The sequence below is a fragment of the Anneissia japonica genome, unplaced genomic scaffold (assembly GCF_011630105.1).
Source record: "Anneissia japonica isolate Jap-2015-1 unplaced genomic scaffold, ASM1163010v1 scaffold172582_len1462937_cov174, whole genome shotgun sequence".
Taxonomy (NCBI): Eukaryota; Metazoa; Echinodermata; class Crinoidea; order Comatulida; family Comatulidae; genus Anneissia; species Anneissia japonica.
The window spans coordinates 1,310,474-1,321,076 of record NW_022725666.1 but is presented as its reverse complement, the minus strand read 5'-3'; the positions used below and the strand labels follow the sequence as shown (position 1 = coordinate 1,321,076).

Below are 10,603 nucleotides of genomic sequence, written 5' to 3'. Positions count from 1 at the left end.
TATTCAGAGGGGTAATTTGAAGCAAAAAAACTGTACCTTATCAGTGAAACTCCAGCCATTTTCACCAAGTCTTATGTAATCAACACTAGTAATAGGAATAATGTCTTCCAAGCCTTTCAACTTTCGACCGACAAGACACCGACTTGCAAATGGGCATGCGTACGACATATACAGATGATAACGGTCTCGTTCCGCCTTAAATCCACTGCTTCCATCAGCTTCAATTAGTAGTTTAAAAAAAAATGGATTTGGTTGACATGTCATGGCTTTTTGTCACATACAGTATCTTAACAATTTTTATTTTGTGATTTAATATCATTACTGGGAACGCCTATTCATGAACCCCATTGTTGACAGCTTCATTATTGGTCCCAATGGAATAGCCTTATTGAGGTTCAATAAATTATATAGCCCATTATTATTTGTTGAAAATTATCTTGAGAAAAGTTGAAATATTTCAATGTATTTGCGGGTCAATTGCTTAAGTCAGACAAACTGCGCATAACCCTATATAGCACCTCCCTAGACAAAACATAAACACAATAAATGCACATACAGTAGTTTATTTATATAGGCCTACCCGCTTGTTTATTCGACCTAATTCGACACAAAGTTCGATCAAGGGGTTCGATGCACTTTATTGTTAACATAGCATTATCAGTTCCTGTTCCCAGGCCGCCTGCATTAGTATGCAGGGTTGCCCAGCCCAATCCTCATTATTTATATTCTTTATGAAAGAAAAGCATTTATATTAAATTTGTTTCATTAAAATTCCCGGTACACTCTTACACACATTTAGCAAGATCTGACATAATGATTCGATCGATGAAAAGGTAGGCCTCTTTTACGCTGCTGGCGGCATACCTGGATGAAAAGAATATAAACCACAATGTAAGCCCAAGCGGATCCTACCTGTAACCCATTGGCGAAATTCTCCATCTGGTTTAACGAACTCTCCTTTTTTATTTGTACTCGGCAAATTCCCTGCCATAGTTTTATCACAGGTGCTTCTTATCGACAATTTTCTACAGAATCGAGCGAGTGAATGTTAACAAAATGGCACCCTGCATAACATGAGAAGGTACTCAGACTCCGCCCACTCTCGTCCTTTGGAATATCGTTATGCAAATTGTAACTCAATATGTTTTTTTGCACGAACACGGTGATTCATCCAGTTTATACACACACACACACACACACACTATATGATATATATACTGTATAACATATATATAACATATATATATATAACATATATATATATACACCATATATACATACCATATATATATACTATACATACATATATACATATATATATACCATATATATATACTATATATTTTGATTGCTTCAATTTTAATATTATATAAATCAATAAGATTTCAACTGAAAATTAGCGAAAACAAATTAACAGACGTTTTATCATCAGTCAGTCTTTGTATTATTATAGGTCACTCTTCTGAAATTCTTACAGCACTTTTAATGATTTTCTGTTCAGCATTTGAAAGATTAATGAACATATATGTATCAAATTTTGCAGTTCTCGTAGTTTGTGCCTTGACCAAATAAAAAATAAAATGAAATTTATTCCTATTAATTTACTATTATTTGTTTCACGTTTGAACAAAAACAGGGCGCCATAAAAATCCCCTGTTACTGAACGGAAAAAGTAGCGGTAGTGACATAAAAAGAAAAAAAATCAAATGAAAGAGTAATTAGTAGCAGTAAAGCTTTATTTATTCACGGAAAAACATAACTCAACAATTTACATGCTGCTTTTCATCATGGTCGTGATAAAAAAAAAGAAAACAAAATATAAATCAAATTTACAAAACATACAATATAAAGGAAAAGCTTAATAGAGTAAAACGAAATAATTAAATTTACATTATATACAAAGTAATTTATGAAAACAGTATATATTATTTTACTATAAACAGAAAAAAGGTACATTTATAAATATTAACATTACATTGAGGAATATAAAATATGTTTTTTTTTTTAATGCTTAAAGTATTTGAAGTTTGTACATTTAATTTAGTTTGTTCAATTCAGTATCTCCGCGGTATAAAATACTTCTCTTTTTATAATTAGTTCTTGGTTTAGGAATATATAGGAATATATATTACTTGTACTTTTACGAAAATCATAATAATTATTAGTTAAAGAGAACAAATTAGTTAGATAAGATGGGCCAGCCTTATGCAAATAATTTATTAAGACTGCAGCGAAAATCACAACATTTTTAGAAAAATTATAGAGTTTGCATTCTTGAAAATTCATCTTATTGTTTTTCATCAGAATGAAAAATGTTGATGGAACGATTTGTATAGTTGTCTCAGACCATGCTCAGACTACGTGCTCCTAAATATAAGTTCACATTTGGAGTCCGCTTCTATATTCGGTTATAAGTTTGAAAGTAAGACTTTTCGACAGGCAATAAGTCTGTGGTGGAGAGAGAAGAGGGGTGAGGACCAGGGCTCCGGTCGGGTTGACCTTCGTCGGGAGAGCAAGAAATAGTCCAATGATTTTTTTTTTCGGATTATGAGCCAAAATCAATTTAATTATGCTATAAACAAAACAAACACAAAACCCCCTAGAACAAAATAATCATATACGGTAATTGTGCAATCTTCGTTTATGAAAATACAGTAGCAAAGGCATCATTCAAAATATTGTCATACAATAAAATTCTTGTACAGATCGTCATTAATAAAACATTATGAGGAAAAACACCAGATCTGACAATGAGATCACTGATCCAATAGGCTATCAATTCGTTGTGAGTTTGTCCTTCAAAGCTAAATTCATTATAGCTATGGTCTAAATAGTTGAACTGTAACCTTTTTGTTTTTAATTCCATTGCTGCATGTTATATAGGACTGTTTCTCATTTTTAAAATTCAAATAGTACTGGATGAAAAAAAAGAAGAAATGTGCTGGGTGCGTTCGTCTTGGGTAGTCTCGTTATTCTGAGTGCGAAACGGGGTGAGTCGGAACACTGACTGTTACAGCGATTAGGTTTGCTTTTGTTTCCTGCTCACTCACTTTGATGTTTTTGTGTGTGTGTGCGTGTTCGTGATTTTTTGGCAATAACGATAATAAGAATAAGAATATTTATTTGTTTTATTTGATTTCATACTACGTTTGATCATAATTAATGGAATTTATATATATTTCTAAAATGTAATTTCTAATCCATTGATTGAACTAACGACACTACACTACATCGGATACTGATACTTGCTGGTTAAATTCGAGTCAGTAGCTCATGGAATAGGTATATGCGGCTATGAGCTACGATGTTTATTCAAAATTAGAATAACAAAGAAACAAATATATAGGCTTAATACATGGAAATTCGGCAGGTTAAATTCTACATCAGAAGTTGAATAAACAACAAAACACAATGTAAATATAACGATATTTGTGAATGGCTTTAGAGACTAATGATTTTTTAGGCCATATAAAAATACTACTAGTTTTTTTTTATATTATTTATTTATTCATTCTGAAAGTAATCAAAAGTAAAAATCAAGGATAAAAAAAAAACAGAAAAGTACAAAAAGCAACGTATTTCCACTGTGGTCCCTAAATGAGAATACTAAAATACCAGAATAATAATAAGTTTATCACCCTATCTAGGCTGGAAAAGTGATGAGGGAAGGAGGCTTTCTTTTAAATTTTGCTAAAGCCATATATCAGATAGATAGAGATAATACAAACAATATCTACTATTTAATTAAAAAAAATAAATTGAAAAAAAATAAAATTTCCCAAAAAAATGTTTTCTTAAAAAATATATATTTTCTCCAGAACCATAGAAGGCATGAGCGCGAGGGTGACAAATTAATACTTTTTTTTATTGGGCCTTATCTGAAACGAAACATAAGAAGCGTGAAACACATAGGTGGTTGTACAGTAATTAAATTTACAATGGAGTGGAAATGACTCAACATTCATTATTTATTGGTGTTTTCAGGAGGACGAGGACCTACTGTATTTATCATACATAGAAACGGTTCAAGTCTCTCTAATCATTGATTCGCGAAAGCGTCATGTCCTGAAAGTTTCTGGTTTTACAGAATGTTGTTTCCTAACATTTAATTAACATAATGACTACAAACAATATACAAAAAAAAACCCCAATAAATAATAGTAAACAATAAGTAATAATAGATAGGTTCACGTATCAAACCCCTTCAGCGTGCCAAGGTGTTTCAATTTACGGTCCAAGAAACCACAAAAATTAATATAAAATGTGTTAATTGCATATTTAAAACAACCACATTTATGAGTTAATTTTAAAGGCTTAAGCCAATACTGCACATTTTTGAAATACTGTATTTATATGTATATTTTATAGTGGCGGATTCGAAAAGGGGGGAGGGGGCAGCCGGCTCTCTACCCCCACCCCACATAAATTTTACAAAATTAAAGCCATACCGTATTCATCTATTTCGAATTCCTGGATCTGCCACTGTTTTAGATTTTGAAGGCAGTGTATATTTCGTGAGAAATTAAAAATATATTGTGGTACCAAAAGAAAGCAAAGTCTTCCAGAATTACATTTGTTGAAACGTTTATTGTTTATTGATTCATACATTACAGTATACTGTAGTCAGTTTTTTTTTTCAAATGGAGAAATATTAAATAAATTAAATACAATTGATAAATACCTAAAATTTTTGTAAAATTTCTTCTAGGAAATATTAAGCACAAATAAGCCTATCAACTTTAGCTACAGTATAAAATGTTATATCGTTTTAAATGCTTATTCGTTATTAGTTACTACTGTAGTTTTCTAAAGCACTTTTCACTGCAGTTACATAGCTCTAACTACCCTCAACTTTATTCATCATTGAAGTTCCGCCTAGCATCTGTCTCTTATACACATCTAGATGCCTCAAGTAGGATAAAGAATAGGGTGTGGCTGCCAATTTATTATAATACAAATATATTTTTAATGAAAATTACAATTCTGATAGCCAAAAATGGTTAAAGGTAGGGAGGGGAATAAAGGAAGGGAGAGGAGGGGAAAATAAAGGGGAAGGATATGTGTAGACTTGCAAAGTATACAGACAGTATTAGATTTGCTTACTATACAGTTATTACAGGTCGGTGTAGACTTGCACATTATTGAAGACACTGATCTTCCACATCACTCAAAGTACCATTCACACACACACTTGAGAATCCTAGCCAAGGTTTTTGTTAAGATCTGTCCACACTATCAACTTTTTTATGTGACAAATGCATGTGAATTGCCAAAATATGGACGTGATATGAAATTATCTTGCACATATACGGCTACAAAAATTTGACACATAAAATGTGACAACAAAAAAATGATATAAAATTTGAATAACAGAGCAACAAATAGGCTTATACATTTGGCAGGGAAAATTCGGCAAGTTAAATTCTACATCAGAAGTTAAATAAACAAAGCACAATGTATCCAAGTTATGTTTAAAAAAAATAATGATATTTGTGAATGGCTTTAGGGACAAATTTTATTTTTAGGTCCTATAAAAAATATTATTAGTCCATCACCCTATCTAGGCTGGAAAAGTGATGAGGGATGGAGGCTTTTTTTTCTAATTTTGCTAAAGCCAAATATCACCATTGAGTTGTTTGCTGGTGCATTGGTATTAAAAGTAAAACATGATTGACATATCTACTAACTATTTAATAAAAACAATATAAAAAAGAAAAATTGTCACATAAAATGTGACAAAAAAAAATGAAATAAATTGTTGACAGTGTGGACAGATCTTAAAGCTCTGTCCATACTATATGCCCATATTTGGATGTAATATGACATCATCATGCCCATATATGGCCACATCACATAAAATGTGATACTGTGGACAGCACTTTACATACAATACAGTATATTACATGCAGGTGTAAAAACATAACAAGCAATGCTCACAGTATGGCCATGGTCATTCACTTAGCGACTATATACAGTATATTCAACTACTCAAGACTACATATCATTGCGTTAAGGTATACAAATAAAGACATATGTACATTGTAAGTATTATTTAATTGCATGCTTTACAATCAAAGTCATATAAATACACTGGTAAATGAAGGCAATATATTATAGGTTACAGTATTTACACACAAGGATTTACCACAGCGATCAAGCTTGCATTAAATGTGCTGCTGCCTATCCAAGTGAACCCATACTGTATATTGCTAAACACTTTCCTGTTGCTCACTAAAGCCCTGCCCAGACTATCAAATATGGTCATGATGACATCACATCATGACCATATATAGGCACATCATGACTATATATGGGCATTTGATAATTTGGACAAAGCTTATGTTATTTTTGTGATCACCAAAATTACAGTGCACTGGAAGGCAGCATTATTTTTATTAAATAAATGGAGATATGACGCGGGTCTCCCTGCTATTTATAAGGTTGACCATTCATAAGGCTTTCAGTTCATTAATGATCTTTATTCATAAGGTTTGCCAATCGTAAACAACAAGTATTTTCTCGCCATGATAAAGCACAATATTTTCTAGTCACAATAAAAAAAATAATCTTTTTATAATGACTAGCATGACTAGCGAACCGTATGAATTGTGGTGACGTCCTTCAAGACATTACGACTAGCAAACCTTCTAATAGCAAGTTTGTCCAATAACAGCATTTAAAAGTAAAGACAGCAAGTTGAAAAGTGCATGGATGGCATAGCTACTAGTAAGGCTCCAAACGATTCCGTTTAGTAACAGGTTATGCACTTAGCTACCTCAGAAATCAAAGAATCCATAATCAGTTAGGTACTCAACATGGGCTTCATGAATTACACATAGCAACCGGTTGCGACAAAACTGATTGTTATGTTGAACGAGTCCTTTAGTGTTACTTGTCAATCATGAGTTCTTTGCATGATCTTGTTTGCCAATCTCATCTAGGTGTCGTTCCCAATTACGAGCTGTGTTTTGAAATCCAGTCTTGGTCTTGTTAAATGATTTAGGGCCAGCTGATGTTGGAGTATCCCTAAATTAAAAACAATAAGTTTTTTTTAAATTTATTCTATAGTCATCTATAACATGCAATCTTCCTCTTAGACTATAGAGTAATATCTTTCACTGGAGATCCAATACAGCGTCAGGTATGAGCAGCATAGTATGTAGTCTAGGATGATTTGATTTGTAAGATTATACATACTTCTTTTAATTATATATAGTCAGTATTGTTTGTTGTTTATAAAAGGCATTCGCTTCGTTGTAGGAACTAATTGCTATTCATTTATTTACAAAATTTGGCCCAGAAAGTTGTAGTGAGCTTATAATTACTGTACTACTTTAAATGACAAGAATAACAACAGTTGAAGTGACTGACTTTTAGATGAATGAATTTTCCTCTGATATGAACACTTGAAGATTTTTAAGAGCTGTTGAGTATATATTGAAAACAAATTATTAGCAATCTATTGGTTTTTTAGTAGCAATACAACTTAACATATCTTGAACATCATATTAATAACACAACAAACCTGCCAATATTTTTCATCCTCATCTTTGCTGATTTTGGCATTTCTTCTACATCCTCCTAGAATCAAACCGTATTTAGAATTAATTCTATCTTCATAATATACAGTTAAAAAAAACCATCCTATCCAGATATTATTTTTTGTCTTTATACTTTCTCATAGTACAAGGCACCAATCATTTTCATTTAGTCCAAGAATGCTTTCATATGCTTTCTCTTTTCAAATTGATTTTTACATTGAAATTAAGTGTTCACTATATTCTAGTTTAGCACAATGCGGTACTAATGAATATATTATATTTTTATTATATAATATATTATTAATATATTATATTTTATATTATCTTATATATTATTATTATTATTATTATATTGTATTTATATTATTACTATATTACATTTTATTTAGTTTTTTTTTTTTTTACCTTTTCATTTTATTATTATTATTATTATATTTTTTGGTACATTTTAACCTATATTATTACTCTTACCACAAAGTTTTAATTATCATATTAATATTATTAATATTATAATATTATATTATCAATATTGTTATTTATTAATGTTAATTACACAGGTAAAGCTTATGAAAAGAATCTTACATCACTGTCCTCATTGAACGCTGCAGCAACAGATGTGCTCTTGACTGGTGCCAGTGGCTCCGTCTCCTTCGGCTTCTAAATGAGAACCAAGCAACATTTATTAACTCTACACAATCAAATTACTACAAAAAACTGAAGATTGTATGCCCATATTTAGTCATGATGTGCCTATATATGGTCATGTGATGTCATCAGGACCATATTCAGGCATGTCACATGTTTTTGTCAAATAAAATTTGATAGTCTGGACAGGGCTTTAGCCCCCACATGCCATTTTTTTGAACCCCGTCTACCTGCAAATACTTTGGGTGCAGTACCCCCTGTGAGGTTCTATTCTTAGAAAAACAAGTAACTGCTTGCTTCCATATTCTGCTTGAAATACCATCAATGTAAAAATATTCTCTCTAGTTTCTCTTGGTAGGAAAACTTTCACTGTGAGAACTGAAAATGTTAATTCAAGTACAGACCCAACATTTTAACTTACTTGTGCACCCAGTTTCATAGCGATGGGGTTTAGTTTTTTAGTCATATTCACTTTTGGTGTAGTAGTTGTCGAAACCAGGTTGACCTTTTGAGAAAACACAAATATAATTAGTCATGTGTTAATATAAAAGCATTTGAGGAAGCCATCTTTCAAATATAAATATTCTGGAAGTTGCTGAGTCTCGGAAGGGCTTCACACACTCCCGCAGGCAAGCAAGAATCTCACAGAAAATAGGCCTAACCCATTTCCCGCAAATCAAAAATATTTGCATGCTTTTACTACTTTATTATCAATATTCTCACAGAAGACAGTGCTGATGGTTACCACCATGCTCCAGGGGTGTATCCAGGATTTTTTCTGAGTGGGTCGTGGTCATAATTTTTTGGATTTTCACAATGAAATAACAGCAAGATGTGATTAAAATGTCAATACAATTTGCTTGAAGCGGAGGGCAGGCTCAGTTTCAGAATGCTGGAATTGAGATAGATTACGTCACGCAATTGGCAAGGTCTTCGGCCTCATTGCTGGTACCTCATCAATGCTTTTTCATTTATGTCATTGTGAAAATCCCCTATAAAAAAATGTCTTTGGAAAAAATGTGGACCTTTGAAAATTTTGGGGGTGGGGGGAGCGTACAACCTTCCCGACTGCCTATGTGCTCGTTCCGATGGGTATCACCAATGCCCAGAAAATAAAATTAAATATGTTAAGATGATGCGGAGTATAATTACTGTATGAAACTAATAAGGTACATCATTTTAAAGCATCATATATAGTTTTTTCCATCCTATAAATAGAATGTTACTGCTCATTGAGAATAAACTTTTAATAAAATAGTATAAAAAATTATTACCATCATTACTTTTATGTACAGTATGTTTACTTTTTGCATCAGGAAAATATCATGAGTGATGTTTGCCCCACCTGACGTGTTATCGTACCAAATACTCTTTCAAATACTGTACTTGAAAAAAACAATCGCAAGGGATTCGGTTAGGAATTGAACCTGTGACCTTCAGAAAATTAGTCTGGTGTCGTACCCACTTGCGTCAAGTAGGGCAAAGCATCACTTCTATTAATATTATAAATTATAATAAATATTTAATACCTTAGGAACTGCCGGTTTTGCCGATAGATTGATGGATATTCCACTAGTTGGTTTCTGCTTCTTCTCATCACCGTGTGCCACTGCTTCTGTTGACTTTCTCTTCACAGCTTTAGCCTCCATTTTGTCCACAGGTGTAATCGCATATAATGCCTGAAGTTGAAACAACTGGTAAACGTAAAACTTGATCTTACCTGCATACTGTAACTGCATAACAACACGAAAATAGATTACATTCAACAAATTTTACAATATTAAATATTTATTACTTTATTTGACCAGTTAAATACAAGAAATGAGATTTACAGTGGGCTGGCCAGCGTAAACATAATTCAGTTTTCTTTTTCTCGATATTGCCCAGGTGAAATGCGCAATGTCTCTAGGCCTCATATATACAATGGTATTTTTTTCTTCAATTAAATGAATGCCTTCTACCAAGGCTGGGCTAGATATGATCCAGACTAAAATAAGGCTTTATCCCCCACGCAAAAATATAAAATTAGGTCTAGAATTTGTTTCGCGCATTTCAGAAGAATAAGGGACAATTTCCACACACTTTTTGCAATGTATACAATTAAAACCAATGTATTAAGCAGTAGTTATGGTGCTGCGCACCTTCTTTCCTAGCGACTTTCTGCACAAATTTGCATTGGTTTTTTATCCTCCGTGCAAATGAAATACTTTACATACAGTTTGGGACAGGAGCAGGGGCGGATTTAGGGGGGGGCCGGCCCGGCCCCGGCCCCCCCTTTTAGGAGGTAAAAAAAGAAAAAAAAAAGAAAAAAAAGAGAGAAAAATGAAAAAATGATGGCCAAGAATGCCTCAAATGTTATGTTCGGGCGTCTAGAACACAAAAATTTCGCGGGGGCATGCCCCCGGACCCCCTACGAC

The 10,603-nt window shown here is 32.7% G+C and overlaps 2 protein-coding genes across 4 annotated transcripts in view; both read right to left on the bottom strand.

Moving 5' to 3' along the window:
• Positions 1 to 1,097, bottom strand: part of LOC117112786 (glutathionyl-hydroquinone reductase YqjG-like) — a 6,448-nt gene extending 5,351 nt beyond the window's left edge. The window contains exons 1-2 of the mRNA XM_033255958.1: positions 913 to 1,097; positions 37 to 218 (exon numbers count right to left, since the gene is read on the bottom strand). Of these exons, the coding sequence (XP_033111849.1) occupies positions 37 to 218; positions 913 to 991 (261 nt within the window). The 5' untranslated portion in view covers positions 992 to 1,097. The remainder of the gene's footprint in view (positions 1 to 36; positions 219 to 912) is intronic.
• A 4,938-nt stretch (positions 1,098 to 6,035) lies between these two features.
• The window catches only part of LOC117112784 (PEST proteolytic signal-containing nuclear protein-like), a 5,547-nt gene continuing 979 nt past the window's right edge, over positions 6,036 to 10,603 (bottom strand). Inside the window, exons 2-6 of one of the 3 annotated variants that reach the window (XM_033255953.1) lie at positions 9,716 to 9,865; positions 8,608 to 8,691; positions 8,124 to 8,198; positions 7,526 to 7,581; positions 6,036 to 7,026 (exon numbers count right to left, since the gene is read on the bottom strand). In XM_033255953.1, the coding sequence (XP_033111844.1) occupies positions 6,900 to 7,026; positions 7,526 to 7,581; positions 8,124 to 8,198; positions 8,608 to 8,691; positions 9,716 to 9,835 (462 nt within the window). In that variant the 5' untranslated portion in view covers positions 9,836 to 9,865 and the 3' untranslated portion in view covers positions 6,036 to 6,899. Of the gene's footprint in view, positions 7,027 to 7,525; positions 7,582 to 8,123; positions 8,199 to 8,607; positions 8,692 to 9,715; positions 9,920 to 10,603 lie in introns of all 3 variants that reach the window. The other 2 variants (XM_033255954.1, XM_033255955.1) reach the window with 2 other exon arrangements.